This window comes from Oryx dammah, unplaced genomic scaffold (assembly GCF_014754425.2).
Source record: "Oryx dammah isolate SB20612 unplaced genomic scaffold, SCBI_Odam_1.1 HiC_scaffold_25, whole genome shotgun sequence".
Classification (NCBI taxonomy): domain Eukaryota; kingdom Metazoa; phylum Chordata; class Mammalia; order Artiodactyla; family Bovidae; genus Oryx; species Oryx dammah.
Genome location: NW_024070209.1, coordinates 73,223,697 through 73,249,222, shown reverse-complemented (window position 1 = coordinate 73,249,222; position 25,526 = coordinate 73,223,697). Strand labels below are relative to the sequence as shown.

The 25,526-nt window shown below is 53.6% G+C and overlaps 2 protein-coding genes across 3 annotated transcripts in view; both read right to left on the bottom strand.

The window, feature by feature from the left end:
• The window catches only part of DNMT3A (DNA methyltransferase 3 alpha), a 43,691-nt gene extending 28,895 nt beyond the window's left edge, over positions 1-14,796 (bottom strand). Inside the window, exon 1 of one of the 2 annotated variants that reach the window (XM_040224491.1) lies at positions 14,782-14,796. The gene's annotated coding sequence lies outside the window, so the exon portion shown is untranslated. Of the gene's footprint in view, positions 1-8,325; positions 8,391-14,781 lie in introns of those variants that run through there. The other variant, XM_040224493.1, reaches the window with a different exon arrangement.
• Positions 8,471-25,526, bottom strand: part of LOC120851604 (DNA (cytosine-5)-methyltransferase 3A-like) — a 60,317-nt gene continuing 43,261 nt past the window's right edge. Inside the window, exons 4-5 of the mRNA XM_040224514.1 lie at positions 14,782-15,052; positions 8,471-8,965 (exon numbers count right to left, since the gene is read on the bottom strand). Of these exons, the coding sequence (XP_040080448.1) occupies positions 8,880-8,965; positions 14,782-15,052 (357 nt within the window). The 3' untranslated portion in view covers positions 8,471-8,879. The remainder of the gene's footprint in view (positions 8,966-14,781; positions 15,053-25,526) is intronic.

Here is a 25,526-nt window from a genome sequence, read left to right as displayed (position 1 = left end):
ACAGAGGAGCCTGGTAGGCTGTAGTCCATAGGGTCACGAAGAGTCAGACACAACTGAGCGACTTCACTTTCACTTTTCACTTTCATGCACTGGAGAAGGAAATGACAACCCACTCCAGTGTTCTTGCCTGGAGAATCCCAGGGACAGGGGAGCCTGGTGGGCTGCCGTCTATAGGGTTGCACAGAGTCGGACACGACTGAAGCGACTTAGCAGCAGCAGCAGAAACCAGGCCTCCTGAATCTCATTCCATTTACTTAATCCAATTTCACAACATCAAAACCAATCATGAGAAAAATAGCAGTTCAAAGGCGAGGGCTCAGGACCAAAGGAGTGGAGAAGGAAGTAGGGAAGGGGTCCCCAGGGTGAAAGGGACCCAAACCTGGCAAGACCCTGTGGCCTGGAGACCTGTAGCCTAGGGAGGGACAGAGAGCTGGGCCAGTGAGCTCCCTCCAACCCTATCCAGTAGTTTCAGGGGAAGCCAAGACTGAAAACCAAGAAGACCCAGTTCTAGTGGAGTTGTTTGCTAAACAGAAGCAGCCTGCGATCTGGAGTCTGGTTTAGCCCAAAGCCCTCTCCACAAGGATGTCCACATGGCTCTTATCTCATCTACAGGAATCTTAGCTTCCTAGTGGTAAAATAGGGACGAAAATTACCTTACTTATAATAATTGTGAATAGTATACCTGTGAAATGACAAAAATAATACAATTTAGTAACAAGTCTGATGTCCTTTATTTGAGGGAAAACAGTCCACAGACTGGAGGAGTACAGCGGCTTAGAGCTGCAAGAGCGCCTTCCCAAGGATGCTGGGCCAGCATAAGTTCCGCCCACTGACAGAAGAGGCATCTGGAACAGGAACAGGGCATGATTGGCCAGCAAGGATGGGATTTCCTTATAAGGTAGCGAGTCTTGTTTCCTAGGGGAAGGTGAACCCACTAAACTGAGCTGAAAAGTTAGCAGGAGTTTCCCGTACCTGCACTGACCTAGCTTTATTATTTAAAAAAATTTTTTTGGCTGAGGCATGGCATACAGGATCTTAGTTCTCCAACTGAGGATCAAACCTCGGCCCGCTATTATGGAAGCATGGATTCCTAAACACTGGACTAGCCCATGGACCACCTAGGGTTTCCCAGGTGGCACAGCGGTAAAGAATCTGCCTGCCAATGCAGGAAATGCCAAACATGGGGGTTCAATCCCTGGGTCGAAAGATCCCCCGGAGAAGCAAATCCCCTGGCTACTCACTCCACTATTCTTGCCTGGAGAATCCCATGGACAGAGGAGCCTGGCAGGCACAGTCCATGGGGTCACAAAGAGTCAGACATAACTGAGCACACACAGGGACGGCCTAGCCCATGCACTGACTTAGGTTTAGATTTCTGAGACCCCTGTGGTCTCTATTTTGTGAAACCTGAAATACAACATTACTTTATCATTAGGATTGTGGCAGAAGTTAATGCTCTCAGCACTGTCCCTGAGATGAAGTGAAAGTCGGTTAGTCATGTCTGACTCTTTGTGACTCCATGGACTCTACGGTCCATGGAATTCTCCAGGCCAGAATACTGGAGTGGGTAGCCTTTCCATTCTCCAGGGGATCTTCCCAACCCAGGGATCAAACCCAGGTCTCCCACATTGCAGGCGGATTTTTTACCAGCTGAGCTGCCTGAGATGAAGGAGGTGCTCACAAAGCTGTCCCTCTGGCCTATTTCAGGTGTGGATGTGGCCACTGCTGAACCCAGGGCCTCCTTACTGTTTTCTCACCACTAAAAAGTGGGGGTTGTTCTCAGCACTCTTCTCTCTGTGCCCACCACCACCCCCACCACCCCAGACTGAGTGAACATTCCAGTAGGCGAACAGCTGGTCCACTGGAGAGACAACGGGCGCCTCTGTGATGACAGTTTCACGGCCTGTCCTAAGGGCCAGCCCTGGAACTCACTACTGATTACAGGCTGTCACAACAGTGCCTTTAAAAGGTGTTTGTTCAGCCATTTGGTAAAGCACACTTGTCACATCTGCTCTAAAGAGCATCATCTCCTTTAAGGGCAATGTTTTTTCTGAGGCCATCCTGTAAGGGTTCGGGTTTCCATTCCTTTATATACTATATGGTGAATAAGCAAGGAACGTCTGCCAGTTGGAATCCCCTAAAACTGCTACCCGCATACTTGGCTAATAGTTTGGTTTTACTCCTTAAAGGTCTACTTTACGTTGCCATTTCTCACATCTCCTGTACTAAAGCCCAGGAGATCACACTTAATTCATCTCCTCCTTCTCAAAGTGCCCGCCACAATACCCTCAACCCCCCAACACCGAAGGTGCTTGGGGATAGCTTATTAAATGGAATATAGCACAGTAGGAGATGACCCACTGGACACTCAGAGGCTGTTCTTCCCATGGCCGACAGGAAGCACAGTCTGTTGAGACTGCAGGGTTATAAAGCAAGAGGAAGCAACATTTGCTCAGCTCACAGAAGCAGCAGCACAAATGGCCAATAAGCATATGAAAAGATGTCCAACCTCACTTATCTGGGAAATGCCAATTAAAATCATAACAAGATAGTGTTTTTCCCACCCATTAGATTAGCAAAATATTGATGTTGGCACAGGTGAAAATCTTCTCATACCCTGTTTACGGGAGCCTAAGTTGCCACTGCCCTTTTTGGAGGACAATTTGGCACACTGTATAAAATGCAAAATACACATTCCTTTCAAGCCAGCCTTTCTCTTTCTAGGTATCTCTCTGAGAGAAACAGATGCACACGGAGACATGACCAGGGATGTTCACTGCTGTGGTGCTTATGCAGTAAAACATTGTAAACCACACAAATGTCCACCAATAAGAGAATGGTTAAATAAAATCATGGTAATCCATACAGTGGAAGAGAACAGTAATTATGTGGCTTGATTGCCCAGACCTATCGTAAGTGAAAAACCAAGCTGTAAAACGAAACTATAGTGTGGTTCTATTTATATAAAAAAGGAAAAGAGAAAAAAAGCAACTGTGAAGCAAAATTATCAATTTACACACACACATAGATGGATAGAGACAGCACCAGATACCTCTGGTAGGGGAATTAAAGTCACTGGGGAGGGATGGTGGTTTTTTTGTTTTTTTTTAAAGAATGTATTTGTGTAATACTTATATAAAATCAGTTTTAAAGAACTATGCATGTCCTATATGTTCTAGCCCTGTGCTGTACATGTTATATATCCCTTATTAACTCACACAACTCTGAGATTAGAAGTAGTCATTCATTCATTCAGCAAACTTTTACAGAGTACCTCCTGAACCGCAAGCCCTGGGGGCAGAGGTGCCCAGAGGGCCTGTGCTGAACAAGCTCAGGTTGGGTAAAAGCGGAAAACACACTGGTGAGTGGGGTTCCATGAAGATGAGATGCACACAGGACAGCAGAGTACAGCCAAAGTCTACAAACAGCGCAGGGACCTAAGCTTTAGGGGCGGGAGCAGTGGCGGGAGAGCGGGGCGAGGATGGGGTGGTTAAGTGATGCAGAAGGTCCCGGGTCCAGTGAGTGGACAAGTTGGCACCTGGACTCACTTCCAGGAAAGTGAAAGCTGTGTTGCCTGTGGGGAGAAAAGGGGCCTCTGAGTCCAGGAGGGAGAAGGGAGGAGAGGACAGACTGGAATATGTGGACCAGAGATTACTGTTGCCTGTGTGCACGCTAAGTCGCTTTAGTCGTGTCTGACTCTTCTTCGACCCCATGGACTGTGGCCCACCAGGCTCCTCTGTCCATGGAATTGTCCAGGCAAGAATACTGGAGTGGGCTGCCATTTCCTCCTCCAGGGGATCTTCCTGACCCAGGGATCGAACCAACATCTCATATCTCCTGCATTGGCAGGCGGGCTCTTTACAACTAGCACCACCTGGGAAGCCCCTGATTACTTGTTATCAGTATTTAATAAGTGATGGCATATTCAAAAGCAGAGATTACTTTGCCAACAAAGGTCCGTCTAGTCAAGGCTATGGTTTTTCCAGTGGTCATGTATGGATGTGAGAGCTGGACCGTGAAGAACGCTGAGCGCCAAAAAATTGATGCTTTTGAACTGTGGTGTTGGAGAAGACTCTTGAGAGTCCCTTGGACTGCAAGGAAATCCAACCAGTCCATCCTAAAGATCAGTCCTGGGTGTTCTTTGGAAGGAATGATGCTGAAGCTGAAACTCCAGTACTTTGGCCACCTCATGCAAAGAGTTGACTCATTGGAAAAGACTCCGATGATGGGAGGGATTGGGGGCAGGAGAAGGGGACAACAGTGGATGAGATGGCTGGATGGCATCACCGACTCGATGGACGCGAGTTTGAGTGAACTCTGGGAGTTGGTGATGGACAGGGAGGCCTGGCGTGCTTCGATTCATGGGGTCACAAAGAGTCGGACACGACTGAGCAACTAAAGTGAACTGAACTGAAACATCTAGTAAGTCTGAGGATGCAGGAGTCCCTCCATTTGGGTTGGAAGCCAGGAAAGAGGCAAGATTCTAGAACAGCAGGACATGGTTTCCTGACCCTGAAGCAATTTAGAATAGGTTGGGGCGAAGACATTACAGAGAGTCATAACATCACCGGGCTATAACCGCGTCCTAAAACCACAGCACTGACACACACAGGGAGCCCGCAGGCCCTCTGCTTGATGACAGTTCCAGCCGCTTGGCCAGGCCTCTGCCTCACACTCATGAGGGTTAATGAGGTAGCACCTGTGAAAAGCCCTTCCTAAGCCTAAAGTGCTCCTTCAGGGCCACGCTGTTCTAAAAACAGAAAGAAGAGTCTGGAACTGCCCTCCTTTGGGGGAAGGTGCCTCTCGTCTCTCCTCCTCACACCCTGCCCTGGGTTAGTTCTGCCAGGCCAAGGTAGGTGCTCCTTGGCTCAAGCACAGTGGAGACCCAGAGGGGACAGCAGGAATGTGGGATGGAAAAGACTCAGGCACCGCCTTACCCGTGGGAGCCTGCCCTCAGTCCCCCAGCCCCACACTATTTTCCGGGTACACTTGTCAGCACCCCCAGAAACCAATGGCCTGGGCCTGAGCTCCCTGAGAATTTGTCTCATATTTACCCACCTCCCAACTGCTTAGCCAACCAACAGCTATTTACAGAGCCTGTTCTCCCTGCCCAATTATCAGGTTTGGCATAACTGGTGAAGACATAACATGTAAGAGTTAGTGAAAAGTACTCTATGAAATATAACTGACTGCTAAACCCAACAATATTAATAGTAAGGACTACAGGAGTGCAGAGAAGGGAAGAGGGCAGTGTGGACTGGAGAGATCCCAGAGAGCTTCTTGGAGGAGGCGGCAGCTCTCAGACTCAACCCTGAAGAATGAAAAGGGGAAAGTATAGCAGAAAGGAAGCAGAAAGGGGAGACCGGTCTCTCACAGGGACTGTTCTATTAGAGAATGGTAGTCGGGGGGCTCGGGGGGTGCAGCCATTGTGGAGGTCACAGTAAGGGTCAAAGTCTTGAGAAACAGCCAGAGGATTTCTGACATGATAGGGAGACAATGGAGAGTTGTTGCTGGTTCTATTGCAGGGCCTGGTCACGACTAAGGCAAAATTTAATCCTTCCAAGGGCGAGTACAGAGGTGCAGAGAATAGGAGATGGGACAAACATGAGCATCCCAGCTCAGGTAGGAATCCCCACTTCAGCCTCGGCAGAGGGGTTGGAAATGCCCCATTTTTCTCATCCAATTATTTTAAATTTCATTTGTGATATTCTGTCTTCTTAGTTTTGTTTTTTAAAGCTTAAGCTGTCAGGTAAACTCAGATGGTAAAGAGCAGACTTCACAGTGTGGGGAGACCAGGGAGGTCATGGGAAAAGGAAATTAAGCCGAGGGGGATATTTTGAGGGTAGAAGGCTCTACAGGTGAGGCACGTAGACCAGGGGCAGACGGGTCAGGTGAAGCCCCACAGCCTTCACACAAGCCCAGCTCCCCAGCCACCCTCCTGCCGCTCTGAGCCTGCATCCTGTGCTCCTTCATCCACCACCAACTGGTCCCTTCCCTTCCTGGACCTCCATTCCTGAAAAGACCACACAGTCTTGTGCCTCTGAACTTCTGCACATACTGTAAGTCTCTTTCTACCTTGCCTTTCCTCCCCTTTCCCTAAATTCACACTCATCCTTTAAAAGCCAAAAGCCACCTCTTGCTGATGCAAAGGTGACCCCAGGCAGAATTAGTCTAAGTTCCTTGGTGATGCTCTGCCTGAGGTGCCCGATCCCTCACCCTGAGTTTTAGCTGGGGGGACTTCCCTGGTGGTCCAGCGGTTAGGACTCTGTGCTTCCACCACAGGGGACACGGTTTCAATTCTTGGTTGGGAACTAAGATCCCACATGCCACATGGTGCAGCCAAAAAAAAATTTTTTTTAATAAATTTTAGTGGCAATTTTAAGATTGAGAAAATGTATCTATTATCTTACTTTTCCCTGTGAGTTGAGAAAAGACTGCCTTTTTTTTTTAACTGCAACTGAGGGCAGGCCTCCATAAGGGTTCTTCAAGTACAATTTGAGGATCACCAAATTTCTGGAAGCCCGTCAAGTGTAAAAGTCATTATATCTAGCTTCTGGCCCCAGGGCTAAAGGAGAGAAGCACAGACCCCACATAACAAGTAGTTAAAAAGCAAAGCCCCTCCCACCGGCCACAGAGGAATAGCCCCAAGTCCTGAACGAAATTTCCATCCCAAAGACCACACTTATAGCTCAGAGACCTTGCAGAGGCTGTCCCTTTTCCAGGCTCTTCCAGGAGAGAAATTTCTGCCTTCCTGGATCCCAGAGAAAATGGAAATAATCAAGTAGCCACCACCCTCTCTCTCTCCCACCTGGTTCGGAACTTTCTCTAGAGCAAGCTTTCACACAATGCAGATGGGATAACACCCTCCTTTGTAGGCCTGGGGTAAAGACCAGTGAGAGTGAAGGTGAAAGGCCCCAGGTGGCAATTCATGGCGGGTCCCTTCCCTTCCTGGTCAACATGCTTTCTCTCTGCTCATCAGACACACAAGAGGGCAGTCCTCCAGTGGTTGCTCGGGGGTACTGCTTTCGCCCCTTGGTCTCCACCGCCTCACCGCCTCTCACTGCAGAAGCCCTGGCCTGGCTTCCTCCCTCCTGACCCACACGGAAGCCTCTCTCAGAAAAGTCACCGGCTGCCTCCAGGTGGGCAGGTGCAAACAGCCTGTCTCAATTCAGCCTCCACAGGGCAGGGTGGCCACTGCCTCTGGAAAAGCTTCTCTCCTTTTTGAGACACGGCTCTTCCTCCCAGGCCGCTTCTCAGTACCGCTGCTGCCACTGCCCCTACCTCATGTGGCCATAACTGCAGGGTTTCTGTGGACCGAGGCCCGGGATGCATCTCGGTTCTCTCCGGTCTCCTAGGTGAGCTCATCAGGGTTCGTGGCTCTATGCCTTCCCACCTTTGCATCTGCAGCCTGGCCTCCCTCCGCTCTGGGATCCGGGCACCTTAGTATCTCAGACTAAAAGCTTGCTTCCCTCCCACCCAAACCCATTCCTCCTCTAGTCTTCCCACCTGAAGCAGCAGCACACACATCACCCCTGTGGGCCATGTCCATCCTCTCCCCGCCCACATCCTTCCCATCGGTTAGCAAGCCCAGATTTGTTCCTCTCCTTCACCATTGCTGCTCTTTTAATCTACATCGAATCACTCCTCTGTGTAGAAACCTTCAGGGGCTGCCCAGGATACTCAAGCATTAAACCAGCTTCCAGCCCAGATCTCAAGGCTCTGTATGATCGGCCTCTGCTTAGCTTCCCTCGCCGCCTCTCATCTGGCCCCACTCTCTCCCCTGTTTGGTTCACTCTGAGAAGACCGGTCTTTTACACAACCAAACAAGTCAGGGCCTCGCTTGTGCTGTTTCCTCTGCCTAGAATACTCTCCCTCACCCCATAACTCACAGAGCCAGTTCTTTTATTCCTTCAGGTCTCAACTTCGATGCTGCCTTCTCCAAGAAGCCTCTCCGTACCACCCCACCTAGAGCAGGCCTTTGTTACCCTCTATTTCAGGTCTAATAAGAGCTCTAACCTGTTTTCTGTCCATCTCCCCCATCACAATGTCAGCTCCATGAGGGCAGGAATTATACGTGCATGAGGCCTAGACACTGCCTGCTTGCACGCTGAGTGTCCAGTAACATTTGTGGAAATAACAAAGGACGCGCAGTCACTGCCTAGGGAGCCAGAAGTTCCCTGTAGAGTGAGAGGTTAACCTGAAGGGGAAGGGGAAACTGAGGCTCAGCCAGGGCCTGACAACAGCCACAGACGGTGGCTGAAGCTAACTTCCAGTTTCCCAGTTCTGTGGGACGGGCTGGGGCCCAGGCCAGAGAAGGCACCTCACCTCCCTTTTCCAGCGTGCCAGCCACTCGTCCCGCTTGCGCTTGCTGATGTAGTAGGGGTCCCCCGCCTGGAAGGTGAGCCGCGGCATGGGCCGCTGGCGGAGGCTGGACTCCCAGCCCAGGCCACCCCGCAGCCGGCCCCGGGAGCCCTAGGACAGAGAGACGACAGACAGACCGGCATTAAGGTGGGCATGGACAGCCCTGCTGCAGGGTCGTTCCTCCTGGAGGGGAAACCGAGGAGGCACTCACCTCATACAGAACACAGGAGCTCTGACTCCTGGCCGGAGATGCCGGCCCTGGAGTGCGGGACAAGCTCCTGCTTGGGTGGGAGGAGTGAGGGATGGGGCGGGATGTGGGGCAGGACATAAAACAGGAGGGGACGTGCTCGGTCTCAGAGTGGGGACCAGCTGGCTGCCTCGCTGGGGGCCTTCCAACCTCCACACCCACTTCCTCTGCTCCTCACGGAGGGACAAGTACAGAAGGGGCCAGGGGCCGCCTCCGGCTCCCCTCACACACACTCGCCACAGTCGGTCAGAGCGGTGGCTTTCTTCTAGAATCAGGATCCACAGAGCCCCTGGGGGTTGAGGAAAACACTTGCCTCCATTTTCATGGATTCGATGTTGGTCTCCTTCTGTTCTTTGCCTGTGGAGAGGGAAGAACAAAGGGACTGTCGGCAGAGTTACAGGAGTGGCTCAGAGGCCTCACCTTGTGCCTGGGGTCCCTGCCTCGGGGATAGGGCTTCTCCAACCATTTGGTCACGCCTACGTCAAACCTGATGGCCTACTGTGTGCCAGGCATCATATCATGCTGGCCCCAGGATTCGGAGCACAGCCAGGGCAGAAAAAGGACCTGGGCAGGGTTGGAGACCCAAACCCAAGTAACAGCAGAAAAGCCAGGGCTGTGGTTTCTGGCCCATGGAGTGAGTCAGGCACACAGGAGGGTCTGGAAAGAGCCCCTTTGGCTACTCCCAGTCAAGAGAGCTCAGTTACTGGAGGGGAGGCCAGACTGCGTGTTGTGGGGTGTGGCAAAGCTCTGGGGGTGGAAGGACGGGGGCGCGGGAGGACCAGAGCAAGACTACTGAAGCCCCTTTGTCTCTCTGAGACTCAGTTTCCTCATGTGGAAAATAAAGATGCTGGAAACGGTTTCTCAGATGCTGCTGCAGTTCTCAGCACCACACTTCTACCATGAATATCTGCCTCCGTATCCCATTCTCAGGTCCCTGAGTTCTGTCTTTATTCTAGAAGCCTTGGATTCCCACTCTCCACAGTCATTCTGTAATCTCTCCCAGCTTTTTCCTCATTGAGGATAGGTACATAACCCTGCTAACGCTTCAGACAGCATTTCCCTGCTCCTCTTCCCCACGGTTCCTCAGTTGGCCCCGACTCCAGTTCCTGGAATGGAAGGCTCCCCTGGGGGCTGAAGCCCCAGCAGTACAGCATTTAAAGGTGGGGGGCAGGGAGGCCTTATCCTCGCCTGTCCTTCTCCAGGTCCCAAGCTCCAAAAAGTCCTGGAGCTCCTACGCTGGTCCTGTCCCTCTCAGGTTCCTCACTGGCACACTCCGGAGTCTGCAGCCCTGCCTGGCTGTGGGTTGGGTTAATTATGCCTTCCAGCTTCCTGCTGGAGACTGGGGGTGCTGAAGCAGGGAGGCTGGGGTGTGTGTGGGGGGCGGGGTGAGCCTCCCCTCACCTGGGCCCCAGACCTCCTTTATCTGAAGCCAAGATTACTGTGCTTGGCCCCAAACCAGGAAGGTCACTAAGACTGGCTCAAGGTCACTTGGTAGGCTGGGGGTAGGGGGTTTGTGGGCGGCGTGAAGGGGAGACAAAGAGCCCAAAACGGAAAAAACAGCCATTCTAGCATCTCCTGGCTGTGAGGCGGAAACCAGCCACAGCACTGAAGGTCTCTGAATCCCCAAGCCCCTGAAGAGGCTGTTTCTTCCCCCTTCTCTCACTCACCAAGGGAGACCTGCGGCTCCGCTCTGGACTTCGATGACCTGGAGCCTGGGGACAGGGCAGGCAGAGCTGCACCTGCGGGGTTGCTGGGAGGTGTGGACCCCGCGGTGCCAGATGCCCAGGGCGCCGGGAGGAAGCGGGGGCGCGTGTTAACTCGCCAGCGCTGTGTACACAGCAGGCCTTTTAAGGTACGTCTCACCGGACTTTCCCTGTCGCTTCCTCGTGCTTCCTTTAGGCCGTCTAGCCTCACCACTGCCAGCACCCACCCTCCCCCCGCCCCAACTGTTTCTCGCGCCTTCTGGGGCAGGACTCCCCGTCCCGCCCGCCGGCTCCGGGCCTCCCTCCTTCCCCGGGTCCCCGCCCCCCTACGCCTCTCAGACCCCCCGTGTTCCACCCGGCGACGCTTTGGGCTGGCCAGGAGGGGGCGCCCACCCTCGGATCACGCGGCGCCTGGGACCTTTCTTCCGGGGGACCCTCCGTGGCTTTTGGCTTGTGGGGAATCATCTGTTCACTAGAATTACCGAGAATCGGGGCTGAAAGGAATTGTCGAGATGATGGGATACTTGTCTTGCCCTTCGAGGGGGAAACTGAGGCGCGGCGGGGGGGCGTGGGGTGGGGCGGGGAGCGGAGGGACTTATTACCAGAGCTGAGATTTCAGGGCTCCTGAGTCCCAAGCCGGCTATCTCCTGTTCACATCGCACCGCCCTGAGGCTCCCCTCTTCCTCCTTCCCCAGCCCCCATGCTCCCCGAAACAGAACTACTTTTCCTCATGCGGTTTCCAACTGGCTTCTTTCTGGAATGTTCTCCCTGACAGATTCCGCGCATGCCCACTTGAGTGATATCGCACACACACTTTCCAGCCCGGCCCAGCAAAACAACCAACTGGGCTGCTTCAGAATGCAGCACTTGTCCCGAGTCAGGGGGTGGTCAGCTGCTCTCTGGACACTCCCTCTGCCGTCCATCTGCTCCCGGCCCAGACCCAGGGTCGCAGGCTGAGCCAGGTGGCTGTGTGTCTTCCAGGATGGCCCTGGCAGGCTTGGACATAACCCTGGGGCATCTCAGGTCCTGGGAGCAGGGGAGGCCAGAGTGCTTCTAACACTTACCTGCTGGTCTGAGGCTATATTCTGCCAGGGGGTCACCTCCAAATTCCCTTTAAAATGAACCAAAATCCCAAGGACAGGACTGAAGTCAGGCTGGCCTCAGAGGGTAGTTACTAGCCCAGTACTAGTGTGTCAGTCTAAGCAGAGAGAAGCTCTTTGCTGACCCTCATCTGCCCCTTTACCAAGTTGATTAATCTCAGTAACTAACTTAACCTGTCTGAATCCTCAGTCTCCCCATCTGAAAAATGGGGATAATAAAAGTCTTCCTTAGATGCTCGCAAGGATTAAATGAGAGAATTACATAAAGAAAAGGGCTTCTCAAAGTTTAATATGCCTCAGAATCATGAGGATCTATTTCAAATGTAGATTCTGATTCAATAGGTCTATAGGGTGGGGCTGGAGACTTTGCATTTGTAACATGCCAGGTGATGCCAGGAGACGCTGCTCGTCCATGGACCATTTTGAGTAGCAAGAACATAGAACACTCAACACATGGTTAATATTCAGTAAAAAAGAAAGCTACATTACCATCATTACTACTATCACCATGATGGCCTTAATGCTAGGAGTGCAGGAGCAGTTCCAAAGCCACCACCTGCCTGTCCAGGTGGCTCTTGTCCTTATTACTCATCATCTCCCCTGTTCCTCCTTTCTCCTGGCTGTACTATCAGGATTTGGGGCACCTACGTGCACACAGGAGGGTGCCCAGGCCAAGACTGCTTTAAAGTCCTCCATGTTTCCTGTGTAGGAAATAATGAGAGGGGTTCCAGGAGAGACAGATGGGGCCCCTGAAAAGAGACCATGACCAAGTCACTTTCTCCCTGGGGCCTCAGTCTCCTTCCTTCTTGGAACCAAGCAGCTGCATATGCATTCTATGGGGCCAACTGCTGGACCAGTGGCCGAGCCTCCAGTAGGCCACTGCCCACCCCTCTAAGTACCAGCTCACCAGTCTCCGCATCCAGGCAATTCACCGTGACCTTCAGGGATCCCAAGTCTGATCCCTGCCAGTATCTCCACAGCCTCAATAGCTGAAGCCACACAGGCGTGCTCCAAGGCCAAATTTTGGAGATCAAGGAAACACGGGCTGTTCTCGCCCACTGCACTTTGCACTAAGAGTCTGAGAAGGATCCACTCAATGTGCGAAAGTCCCAAACCCAGGAGTCACCCTGACACCCGCCCCCCTCCTATCCCTGGCGCTCATCCACAGCTCTCCAGATCTGCCATCCTCCCCTCGGCGCCTGATTGCTCATCCTGCTTCCTGGCCCCTCTGTTCCATCCCAGGATCCAGATGGCAAAGGGATCTTTTCAAAACGTAAAGCGGATCATGTCACCCCTCGAGAGGGCAGCCTTGAAGCTGCGCTGGCCGTATCTGCTGTCCCCCTGTCACACACCCTTCTCCCTTCTCCCCCCCCATTCCACACTTCTGTCAGGTCCCTGGATACCCTGCTCCCTCCCACCTATTCTCACTCCCTCCCTGAGCTTCCCCTCCCCTGGTAAACCCCAGCTCATCCTTCTGCTTAGGTGTTTAACAGCCCAGCTTGTCTGGGGCTCCTCTGTTACAGTTCCTGAGAACCATGTTTATTTTCTCTTCAAGAACTTATCTCTGTGTATAAACACACACTTGTAAGTGTGCATTTCTCATTAATGTCCATCTCTTTAGTGGACTGTTGAGGTCCTCCAGGGCAAGAACCAGGTTTTGTTCGTGATAGCTTCCCCAGATCCCGGCACACATCAAGTAAGTGTTTAATAAACCCCTATTGACCAACTAGAGGAGTTGCTCCTGAGAACGGAGGACAGGGAAATCCCAAACCGAAAGCAAACTCTCACGAGTTAAGAGCAGCCTTACAGTGCTGGCTCCATCCCAACAGGCAGGAAGGCCTGCCCCAGCCCTGGGCCTCAGCTGGGTGCAAGCTATGGTGGGGTCTCAGGAGCTGCCTGTTTGGTGGGCAGGACCAGTGGGTTCCCAGTTCTGCTCTTGCACATCTGTCCTTTGTAAAGGGAGATGGCGTTTTCTCCCTTTCTTCCTGTTTCAAATCAGGCCCCATGGCCACTCCTCTGCATGTCAGGACACATCCCCAGAGGTGCTGAGTTCAGGACTGGCCGCCACATCAACCCCACCCCCCAGAACAGCAGGGGGCATGGGAAGGGCACACAGACTCTGAAGCTAGAGACCAAGACGAATGAATTCCGAATCTGCCAACAGGCTTGGGGTCCCTGAGCAAGTCACTGCATCTCATTAAGCCTTGATTTTTTCCCACCTTAAGATGAGGCTCATAATACCTCTTGAAGAAGACTGAGAGAGTAAATAAAACCACAGATGCAGAATGAGTACCTCAGAAAGCCCTTTGCACGTGGTGGGAGCATCGTAAATATTAGTTGAATAGTACATGAATGAAAGATTTTTTTTTTAATAAATTGGGAAATCTCTTCTGGAGATGCTCTCTACCCTGCATGAATATGAGGTTTGGAAGCATGCGAAATTAAGTCACGCCAATTAATCGATTGATTCACTCCCCATCATGTACTCTTGGAAGGAAGGCATTCTGAAATTAAAATGCACATATGCAAAACAACCTGGCAGGGCCCTGGGAGGATCAAACGTGATAATGTATGAGAAAGCGCTTGGTAAACTGTGAAGCCCTGTACAAATGCTAGTTGTCCTCATTACTAACATGTTTACAGCTCTGTTGGCCCTGAAATCGCTGGCTTAACCTGAAAGAAAAAAGTGGGCAACTTTCCAGGGCTCCAGGGCTAGGCCAAAAAGTCCCTAGAGGAAGAGATCTGGGCTGGGCAGTGCACACCCCACCCCCACCTGCCCTACCCCTCCCCTACTCTGTCACCATTGAACTTCAGTCCCGTCTGCTGAACTGTGGTGGGCTTAGGACATCTGCACTGGGAAAGGCTGACGGGGCTTATAACACCTGCTGCCCTTGAGCGCCCAGGCCAGGGACTTGCAGTGTGTGGATCCCTAAGAGCTACAGGTCTTGTGGAAAAGTGAGCAGGCGAGGCCAAGGCTGATGGAAAGCAAGGAGAACAACCAGCCTGTGGAGAGACAGCCATCACCCCAGTTCAGCAACCAATAGCATTTTGCAAACTCACTGTTGTACCAAATCTAGTTTGTTTGTTTTTTTCATGAGACCCCAAAACTCCAGATTTTTATGTGAAATTTCTTGATTTTGAAATATTGGCAAATAATTTCTTTTTTAATGTTTAAAATACTGCCTGGGTCAAATAAAACGTGCGCGGGCTATATCCAGCCAGTAGCCTCCAGGGCACACAGCCTTGGCAAGTAGACCTTCAGCCACCACCCAGCCGGGGCCTCCTGGGACCTTCCAGGCCCTGAGTTCTAACCCTCAGGGGGATCCCGGCCAGCCCTGCAGAGGCTTCCCCCCTTGTGCCCGGGACTTACCCTCTTCTGCAGGGGCTCCCCGGCCATCCTTGGGGGTGCAGCAGCCATTCTCTACAGCTCTGGAGGCTTCGGGCGGGGTCTCAGCGGCACCCTCTCCCTCTGCTGGGGCCCCGCCCTTCTGCCCTCCAGCGGGGCTCCCCTCCTCTGGCTGGGGCTCATTCCGCTTCTCCAAGTCCCCGTTGGGTAACAGCTCTGAGGGGCCTGAGTCTTGGGCCATGGACAGGGACTTGGAGGTCAAGGCAGGGTCCTTCGGTGTGTCACTGCTTTCCACCTGCAAAGATAAATATGAGGGGAGCGTTAGACCAGTGGTTTCAGCCCCTCATGCATGATTGGCCCGTTGGAGATTCTGGTGAAAATTACACACCGTCTGTCCAGAAAATGGTGTTCACATAAATGTGTATGCAGTCAAACACACTCACAATTTTTTCTCTCAGATTCAAGGGCGTCACCCTCTGAAGTCAAAAGGTCTGTGGACTCCAGTGAAGAAAACGGGAAAATGTATGAGAAAGTGCTTTGTAAACTGTGAAGCCCTGTACAAGTGCTAGTTGTCTTCATTACTAATATGTTTACAGCTCTGTACCCCAGCCCACAGCACCCCCACTCACTGAAGTGACGGGGGGTCCCAAAGTCTTCCCTGTGGCCCCCACTGAAAACGAATGCTCCTCATTCTATCCCCACTTCAAACCAGGACCCTTCCCCAGAGGATTCCTAGTAACCCGGGGCTGATTTGACTCCTGTGTCAACGCCCTTCTGGAAGGCCTCTTGAGCTGCTGCCTGGCATGTGGAGTGCGAGGGTGAAAGGGGGGCCTCCTCTCCCCCAACCCCAACCCGAGCACTGTTCCTTCGCTCAGCTTTGGCCCCACAGCCTCTCGAGGGCGCTCAGACCCCAGGAGAGCCAAGGCCCCCAGCCAGCAGCGCACAGTGGCTCGCAGCAAGTCTGGAGTACGTGGCGCCATGTTCCCCTCCAAGAGGAAGTGTCGTGCTTTGGCCCCAAGAGTCTCAGAACTGAGCTTGCTACAGGAACCACACTGAGAGTTGTCACAACTGTCCCTCCTAAGCGTCACTGCATGGGGGGCGAAGTTCCCTCTCACCCATTACCCCTCAGAGCACCTGGCCTCCTGGGGAGGCTCTCGGAGACTTTTTTTTTTTTTCTCGGAGACTTTTGTGATTAGCTTGAGGTCACTCACACACCTTGTGAGGACAGAGCCTGGCGAGCACTTGGTCCTCAACCATCCGGGGGCAGGTAGGCCAGGACATCTCAGAAGGGACAGAGGTGTCCTCTCAGGGCAGGAGAGACAGGAGTCCCCCTGTGCTTGGCGCTCTGCCACACCCACGGGCACCAGACCACCCGCCACAGCCCTGCCCGCTGGCTCCCCTGCAGAATCGGTGCCCGGAGGAGGGCGGGAGCGGCACGAGTTCAGCAAAAGCCTCAGGAAGGTGCTGCTCAAAAGTGCGCCTCAGTTTCCCCACCTGTAAGGTGAGATGACTACGCTAGTCCTATAGGAAGGTTTCCTTCATTTTTTTTCTATTTATAAAAGCCAGTCGTATACAAAAATTCTAACCACACAAAAATGAATAGCATTGAAAGGTTATAGCCCCTATTTGAATTCCCTACCTCCAGACTCACTCCCCACAGGTGAACCATCATTAACAGTTTGGCGAGTATCTTTTCTCGACTTTTTTTCCTGTGCATCTACAGTCATGCGTAAGTTGCATGTTTATACACACGTATTTACACATACATCCAGATCCAGAATTTTTTTTTTCCCCCTAAGAAGGGATCATATGACTTATCGTGTTCTGCAACTTGCTTTTTCACTTTGCAAGCACAGCGGGCATCTCTCCATACCAGCACGTATGGATCTGGCTCACTCTGCCTCGGCTGCTCAACATTCTATTGAAAGGATGGTCCTTAATTTATTCAAACCGTCTCCTAGTGGTGGGCTTTGGGCCGACTGGCTTTCTGTTGCAGAGAACCTCTTGCACTCACGGCTCTCTGCACCTGTGAATTTCCATAGGCCAGAGTCCCGGAAGTGGCCTGGCTGGGGAAGAGGGTCTGCTCATCCAAGTGTGAGGAAAGAGATCCTGCCAAACTCCCTCCAGATAGCTATACCCATGAAGAATGCACCCCGAAGCCTGATGGAGCACTGGGTTCCCCAGCCCCTCCCTGCCAGGCCCTGCAGTTTCCAAGGTGGCTTCTGCCCCAGGGGTCCACACTCTCACCGGTGAGCCCACTGCTGTATGGCGAGGAAACCCCAGAGGTGGCAAAGAGGGACAAGGGCCTTGGAGAAAACAACAGAAATAAAAGCCAGAGTCCGCCCTGGACGAAGTTCCCTACACAGAGCAGCCTGAGGGCATGCAGAGGGACCTCGAGGCCTGGCCAGGCTGCTTTCTCTGGGGGAGGGGGTATGTGGAACGGCTTGGGCAGGCCTGCTTCCAGGAAGAAACCCTCCCACGGAAGGCTACACATGTGTGTGCTCCTCAGCAGCAGGGGTGGGGTGGGGGGGGGTGGGGTCAGGGGGTGCTGCAGCAAGAGGAAGAGGTAGGCCTCGGGGATGGGGTGGGGAAGGGAGAAGTCCTCCACCAGGCTTGGGCACTGGAGGCCAAAGCCAGCAGAGCAAGCTGGCCCTGTCCCTCCCCTCGGTGGCTACCCCATGGGTCGGGACTCACACACACACACTCTCCAGGACTCAGGAGGTCTTTTCCACCTCCCTGCTCAAGCCCGTGGGCTCCCTGGCCTGGAGCTCCCCTCCTTGGATGAATCGTCTCAGTCCTCAAGCCTCCTGTGTGTGACACAGTCGCATGGCCCAGGCAACTGGAGAGCCAGGCACGCCTGGAGGGGGGGCCCGCAGCGGGGGCTCTGCCCCCCTCCTGTCTGGCTGTGCCACCGCCGGAGCCCCGGACACGGCACTCCCAGGAGGAGGGAGTCGGGGGCCCCCGCTGGCCAGGCTGAGAAGTCTGGATCAGCAGCACCAATCTCTTACCATAGCCGTGTCCTCCTTTCCTCTAGCCACTCGCCTCCCCACACACACCTCGAGTCAGGGTAGGCTCCCAGCCCCAGACTGCTCAGACAGCACCGCTGTCACTTACTTCCTGCCCGGGGACCACACCGCCTCTTCTCACCCTGGGACTCACTTCCTGTTGACTGCCAGCTCCAGAGCATAGAGACCCAGGAGTACCTGCTCTGAGACCCAACCCAGCCCCGGGGTCCCGAGCCACCCTGACTGGAGACCCCTCTCAGGCCTGCCCCGGAGGGACCCCCAGTCTGCAAGAGGGTGAGACAGGCCATCCTTCCAGAGGTGGGCGGAGGAGGCGTCAGGGGGCGCTCTGCACAGCTCCAGCCCCGGGGGTGTCGGTTCAAGTGGGCTGAAATCTGCCCTGATCTCACCATTCCCCCTCATCCCTGTTCCCCACCAGCCCGAGTCAACTGGAGTTCTGGGCTTAGGGGAGCTGCTGACTCTTACCACCGTCAACTTGAGATCCATCTAACCCATGAAGAACAACCCCCCTCACCCCCAGCTACTAGTGGGCCCTCACTGTCCCTCTCTCTGAGGCGTGGAAACTGGGCAGGTCAGATCCACCCAGAAACCATTGAGAGGAAGGAAGGAAGGAGGTCCACGGGGGGAGCTGGATGTTCCATCTCAGGTGAGAAGAGCAGACCTGGAAGCCGCCGGGAGTGGCCACCCCAGCCCGGCCTGCGCCCTCCTGATTCCGTCTCCTCTGCTTCTACCTCCTCTCAGCGCCCTCCTCTCCTCTGTGGCCACTAGCCACAGAGGAGGTACGGGATCATTTTACTGGGTTAGACTGGGTGTTGAGTAGGGCACCTGGCAGCTCTTTAGTATTCATAATTCCTTAATGCCAAAGACCAGGTTACAGTGAGAGCATCCAGTCCACACGTCTAGAGGGAGTCTCGACTTCGTTGCATGTCAAACCTAACTGGTTAAAGATCTGGTTTTGTTTGCTTTTACTCTTTACTACTGCCTTGAGTGGAGGAGACACAACACATTCTGAGACACTCATTTCTCCTGTGGGGGGAAGGGTAGCAGCAGAAGCACCCCACCCCCGACCCCCAGCCCTTTTCGAAGAGGCCACCAGCAGCTGTAGGTGACAATTTCTCCATCCTCTGCCTCTCGCCTGCGGAGGCGGGGAGAGGGGGTCAGACATAGTGGCAGGAGGGGAATGGGAGCCATGGGCCCCCTCACTTCTCTTCCTTTGGGTGGGTGGGCACAACAGAGTGGAGTAAAGCTAGACTCCATCACCCACTGTGCACCTCCCACCCCCAACATGCCTCACTCTGGGTCTTCAAACCCGGCTTACCACCTCCTGGGGCCCCCTCAGAGTTTGCTGGCCTTTGCCTTCCTTCCAAGCAAGACCCCTCCACCCCAAGATAATGCTTCCTGCTTCTCTGCTGCCTACCTGCTCCTTGGACCTCTCCTGTGAGCAGCTTATTCCAAGCAGTGAAGGCAGTGGTTCTCAGCTGGGGTGGATTTAGCCCCCCAGGGGACATTTGGCAATATGTCTGAGACATTTTTGGTCACCACACTGTGGGGGTGGCAGGGGTGGGGGCAGGCATGGACTGTGGCTTCTGGTGGGTAGGGGCCTGGGATGCTGCTAAATGCTCTACACGGCAACCCCCAACACAGAAGTTATGCAGCCCCAAAGGGGAAGGGAGGGTGCTGTTGCTGAAAAGCCCTGGGCTGAGGACAGGGGCACAGACACAGGGACCTTATCTAAGGACCATTTTTTAAAAACTTTTAAAAACGTTGTTGTAAAATATATGTAACAGAGAATCTACCATTTTAACCATTTTCAACTGTACAATTCAGTGACATTGAGTACATTCACACTGTTGTACAACTGTTACCACCACCCATCTTGAAAACATTTTCATCATCCCAAACTGAAAGTCTGTACCCTTTAAACAAAAATCTCCCCATTTCCCCTCCTAGCCCCTGGCAACCACTATTCTACTTTCTGTCTTCTAAGGAATATTTTAAGTCTGTCTGTCTCTCTCTCACACACATACATCCCTGGAAGGCATTTGTGTCAGGCCCTGCTTGCTCTTTAAGGCCCTCAGCCTCACCCCTTTCCCAACCTCTGCCCCCCAAGAGCCCCCGTGGAAGCTGGCCCTGCAGTCCACTCCAGCATTTACTCACATCTCCCAGTCCACCACACACCACATTTGTTTACAAAGCACTTTCACACCCTATCTCATTAAAGCACTCCTCACATGGTACCTAATTATTTGTTTACTGTGTGTCTCCCTCCTAGGCTGTGAGCTTTGCCTTATTTATCTTTTTATTTCTCTTCCTTCCAACCACTCCACTGACAGCTCCCCAGTACTGAGCAGAGGGCTCGGCATAAAGATGCTTAGACAATTAATAAACGTAATTATCACAGTTATCCCGATGGGTTATGTTGCTCTTACTTTTCCAAAGAAAAAGGCTCCATAGTTTGCCCTCCAGGCACACACCTTCTACGTGGTAGAGCTTCCAGAATGACCCAGGTACAGGAGAGGCATTCGAAAGCTGGCCTCCCCACCTGGGTTGAGTCTCCAGAAAAGCCAACCTCAAATCCCACGGGCTGCAAGGAGGAAAAGGAGGCTTTGATGTGCCTGAGCAGGGCCAGGGAAAGGCTGCCGGCTGTTTCCTTGGCAGCAGCCACCACAGCAAAAGGCCAGAGGCGAAGCAAGAAGGAACCTTCTGCAGTGAACCTGTTCAGGCCAAAGCCAATTCCCCAGCCCCGCCCCCCATGCCCTGCTCCCCTCCCTCTCTGCTGGAAGTCTGGACCAGACCCCAGAATGCCCACCAGGCCTCAGGAGGTGAGGCCTTGTCTCCCAAGGTGGGGAAGAGTGTTGAGGCTCCAGATAGGGAAGTGATTTTTGAGGCTTTTTACAGTTATAATACTCATACACACACACACACACACAAGATTCACACACACTGGCAAGTTAAGAGGTGATGGAAATAATACATGGGAGATAGGGCCCAGGGCCCAGCTCTCCAGCACAGCCTTGGCATGCAGGCTTACCTGAACTCAGGTGTGGAGGGGTGAGACCCAGGGACCCTGCCTCTCCCACTGCAAGGCCCTGAAAGTTGGAGCCAGGTCCCGGCCTGGCTCTGAGCACCTGACTCACCCTCTCTTCCCATGCCAGGAGCCGCTGCTGAAAAAGGCCTTCACTCCCGGAGGAAGGAGGCCCTGAGGCTAGCAGATGTTGGGCGGCCTCACCTCACCCTCCCGTCTTCCTGCCCTCCTACCCCCACCCCCAAATGGCCATTGTGCCTTTAAGGCCCTTGGCAGCAGTCAGCTCTGTGCCAGCCAGGAACCCTGGCATCCTGCCAGTTACGTCTTCTTGATTAAAGACACACAGACACACAATCACATGTGCAGACACACAAGGAGTGCACCCATGGCCCAGAGACATCTGCTCCCCGCCATAGGACAGAGCTGTGCTCAGATGCCCCAGAACAATGTCAACAAACACACACCAGCATCCCCCTCCACCCACACCCACTGTTCATCCAGTTCCTCAGCTGCTGCAGGCCCATCGGGTCCCCACCAAGCCCTGGATTTTCCCAACTTGACTCTAATTTCAGGAAACAGCCAAACTGTCCACGTAAGCAGGGCGGCCCTGTCCCCTAAGTGCTGGCACTGGGCCCAGGCTCCCCAGTCTCCTCTGTTCCAGGCCTTCCTGCAGCCCCTTCCCCCGGCCACTGTCTGCTCTGATTGGCCGGAAGTGGCCTTGAGGCAGAGAGAGCCAGAGAGGTCCCTCGAGCCCACTCTCGAGAGAGGCTCTACATGCCTCCCTGCCCAGCCTTCCTGGGGTGATTGGAGTTGGGCCCCAAGACTTTGGAAGCAGGACCTTGACCCTTCCAATTTCCTTTTAGCCAGTGGAGTAGCTACAAGGGCCACCAGTGTGGTCAAGGGACAGGAGGACCAGAGGCCAGAGAGGGCCAACTCTGGCAAGTCTGATCCCCCAGGCTGCATGCAACTTCTAGGTCCTACCTTTCCTCTCACCACTGAGGCCAGGAGCTGCCTTCCCACCCACCCTCCTCCCCAGAGATCTCTTCAGTGTGTGTGCGTGTGCACGCCCACTTGCAACTCAGGATGGAGGAGAGAACTTCAGGGTGCAGAGGTCACTCAGTCGGGGCCCCTGCTGGCTGTGACACACGGATGTGAGAGCAAGCAAGCACCTGGTGAGCGGTGGCCCACCCGGGGTTCCGCTCTCAGCCAGGGACACCTGTCCACCTGGAAGAGGGCTTGGCTGTGCTCTTTGAAGTCACCCTCAAAGGATTTCAGGGTGAGTTGGAGGCTGCCTTGAAAAAGCCATTATGTGGAGAAGATCCCACGTAGGATTTAAGTCAACCTCTTTTGAAGTTTTTTCTGTTTTTCAGCCTCTACATTCAGGCATCGGGTGACAGGTTCAGTGAGAAGGGAACTCACCATGGAAAATGGGGCTTTCTTTTCTCCGCTTCACCTACCTTTCTAAAGTTTCTTTGGGTGTCTCCCCACCCACCCCCACCCACCCCCACCGGGGTTTGCTCATCCTGCCCCACCCGATGCCGTGACTTCATAGCTTTAATCACATCCCGACTCAGCCTTTGTCTCTCCAGATTGGAGGGCCATAATCTCTCTTGTCTGTCCTCACTTGGCAGCCCTGCCTTCCCCTGGATCGGTTTAGCTGCCCTTCTCTGGAGCTCTTCCAGCTCTGTTACATCTTTCTTGAGGTGGCAGAACTGAAACGCACAGAATTCTCTAGGTGAGGATGATGAAAGAAGACCAACGTCAACAACTCTGCCCCAAAGCGTTCATGGAAGGTCCCTGCCACTGTGGGAGTGTGGCAGGTGCAGCTCAGGCTCCCAAGAAGCCCACAGGGTCCTAGAAAGCCCTCAGGGCTCAGGACCGGAGGGAATGAATGCCTCTCGCTGGAGGTGGCCTGGGACGTGTGGCTCTGGGGAAGGGGCCAGGGAGGGATGAAAATAAGCAGGGATTTTCGGGAAAGCAAAATGGAGATTCTGAGATTTCACCTAGATGCTTCCCTGGTAAGACCAGCTATCTAGAGTGGCCTCTGAAAGGGCCCCTGCCAGACCTTCCAGAAGTCTCTGTCTCTGGCAATAACACTGTCGCCATCCCTGGAGGCCAGCAGCACCTTCCCTTCTCTCCCTTGTCTGCAGCCCAGCAGTGCAGGCCCTACCCATTCTGTCCCATCACAGCTGCCCCCAACCCAGTAGACTCTGGACATATTTTCTGGCCTCATCACCCTATCTCCCTGCATTCTTGTATGCTCAAACTGTCATACTCACAAATGCCAGAGTGACCTTCCCAAAACTTGACTCCCATCACTTCACACCCCATGCTGTCTCAAAACTTCTCCAGATAAACACAACTTATTTTCAAGAGGATAAAATGTAAACCCTCAGGCTGCCTGTAAACTACCTCTCCAACCAAGATAGAAGGTGTTTTTAAATGAAACCTCCATCCACTCAGCCCAGCCAGTCTGCTCACAGTCCATCCTCTCCCTGCCACATGGGTCCCCTCTCTGAACATGCTGCTCAGGAGGGTCCCAAGTGGGAAAATCTCTTACTTTCCCCTTCCAGGGATCACCTCCCTTCGAAAGTCCAGCCCCTCCCCACAACATCTCTTTGGCACTTCAGGCGCAGATCTTGGACCAGGCTCTTGGGTACCGGATGCCTCCGTGAGTGCTGATCTGACTGACCAGCTGTGGGAACAGCAGAGGCGTCTGCAGGGCACAGTTCCAAGAAAAGTCTCTGCCCTCCTGAGAGGCCTGCCAGTCCTGTTTTCCCCCACCCCTTCAAAAGCATGAGGAGATGGGAGTGGGCAGCCGTGTGCCTGATGCAGGCTCACAGGCAGGGACGCCCCCTGAGGGGCTGGGCCCCAGGAATGAGAGACACCCTTTCAGAAAGTTTTGTGCATAAAAATAAGGGGTGCCAAGTCACTGAGTCAAGGTTCCAGAGGTAAGTGAAGGAGCCCTTCGAACCTGGACACAAAAAGCGCTGTCTTCAGAAGCAAAGGGATCTGTTAGGTGGGAAAATGAGCCAGTACTGCAAACTCTCAATGACCGAGTTAAAAGGTTCTCAGCTAGCTTCCCTGGTGGCTCAGACTGTAAAGAATTGACTTGTAATGCAGGAGACCCAGGTTCGATCCCTGGGTTGGAAGATCCCCCGGAGAAGCGAATCCTCTGGCTACCCACTCCACTATTCTTGCCTGGAGAATCCCATGGACAGAGGAGCATGGTGGGCTACAGTCCATGGGGTTGCAAAGAGTCAGACACTACTGAGCAAGTTACATAACAGCTGGCTTTAAGCTGCCATGGGACAGAATCCCAGCTTCACACAGCTTACACCCCCAAATCCTTCGCTCTGAAGTGGGGCAGTGTGGCCCTTGTGAGCTCACTCACTGGGGCGCTGTGTTGGAGGTTCCGCCTCCAAAGAGGAGTGAGTAACACTGGCTTTGGGCCGGTCTGGCTGAGCTCAGTGCCTGCTCCCAGCCCCCTTCTCCCCTCCCCCTCCCTCCCTTTCTGGGTTATTCTTAGCAAGAAGTGACCTCAGAGTGCTCCCACTGAGCAAAAATAACCCTGGAGGAAGTTGATGAGTATAAATCTTCAATGAATAAGTGCATCTACCTAGTTAACAGGGCAGGGAGCCCCAAAGGACCAGTCCCCCACCAGGGTCTGGTGGGCAAGGGCGGATACTGTCCCTCCTAGAGCCCTAGGTATAAACAACATGAGGGACAAAGTTGGTTGCAGGGCTGTCTGGGCCTGCGATCAGGCAGGAACCAGCTTCAGATACCCTCACTTGTTACTCTCAATGTCCTTGGAGCCGGAGAACAGAAAAGATGCCTCTTCCTCCCAGCCCGACACTCGCACCCATACGCGGGCCTCCGCTCTCCGGCCAGCAGCGACCAGCCCCACGTGGTGCTGTCCCCTCTGCGGGCCATGAGAACTGGCCAGCCAGCAGGCCCTGCACGCAGGTGCCAGCTCCCCTCGGAGGCCACGCCCAGCCCTGTGGCTGGCTTCCTGTTTCCTGTTGCCGTGGGGGCCGTGAGCATCCTGGCTCCTAGGCCAGTGCCACAGACCAATGCGGCCGCCTGGTTGAAACGGGCCCACCTCTTACTCCTCAGACTACCCTTCCCCGCTTAGCCACAGGCTGTCTAGTATGTGGGTCAGTCGCCCTGCTCGGTTCTGTTTCCTCTAGATGCTTTTTAGACCAGGTCTACACATGTTTTCAAACAGCCCAGCCTGCGTATATTATCTTAAAGCGAATTTAGGGTACCCAGTCTCCCAGGTGGTGAGACTGGAGTGGCGAGAGAGGATGAGAACCCTGGGCTTTGCAGCTGGGAGGCTGGAGGCCAAGTCTAGGTCTCCCTCTCTGAACCTCGGTCTCTTCCTCTGACTGTGGGGACAGTCATGACAGCAGCCCCCACCTCCCCATACAGGTTTGCTGTCAGCATCAAATGAGGCCCACGGGGGTAGAAGGCCTTCGTAGGCAGTTGAGCGCTGCGCCACTCTCAGCTTTTCTTCACGGTTGCCAGTCTCAGTGAGCAGGTGCCTGGTGCAAGGGGAAGGGGTGGTACACCTCTGAATGGAAGATCTGGTGGAAGCGACATGCTCTCACCACCAGCTTTTCTGTGCGAAAAGCCGGGCTTTGGTTTAGGTATCTTAGATTCCCAATCCATCAGGGAATGATACTTCTGTAAAACACAAAATCGTGCCTGTAGATGTGGTG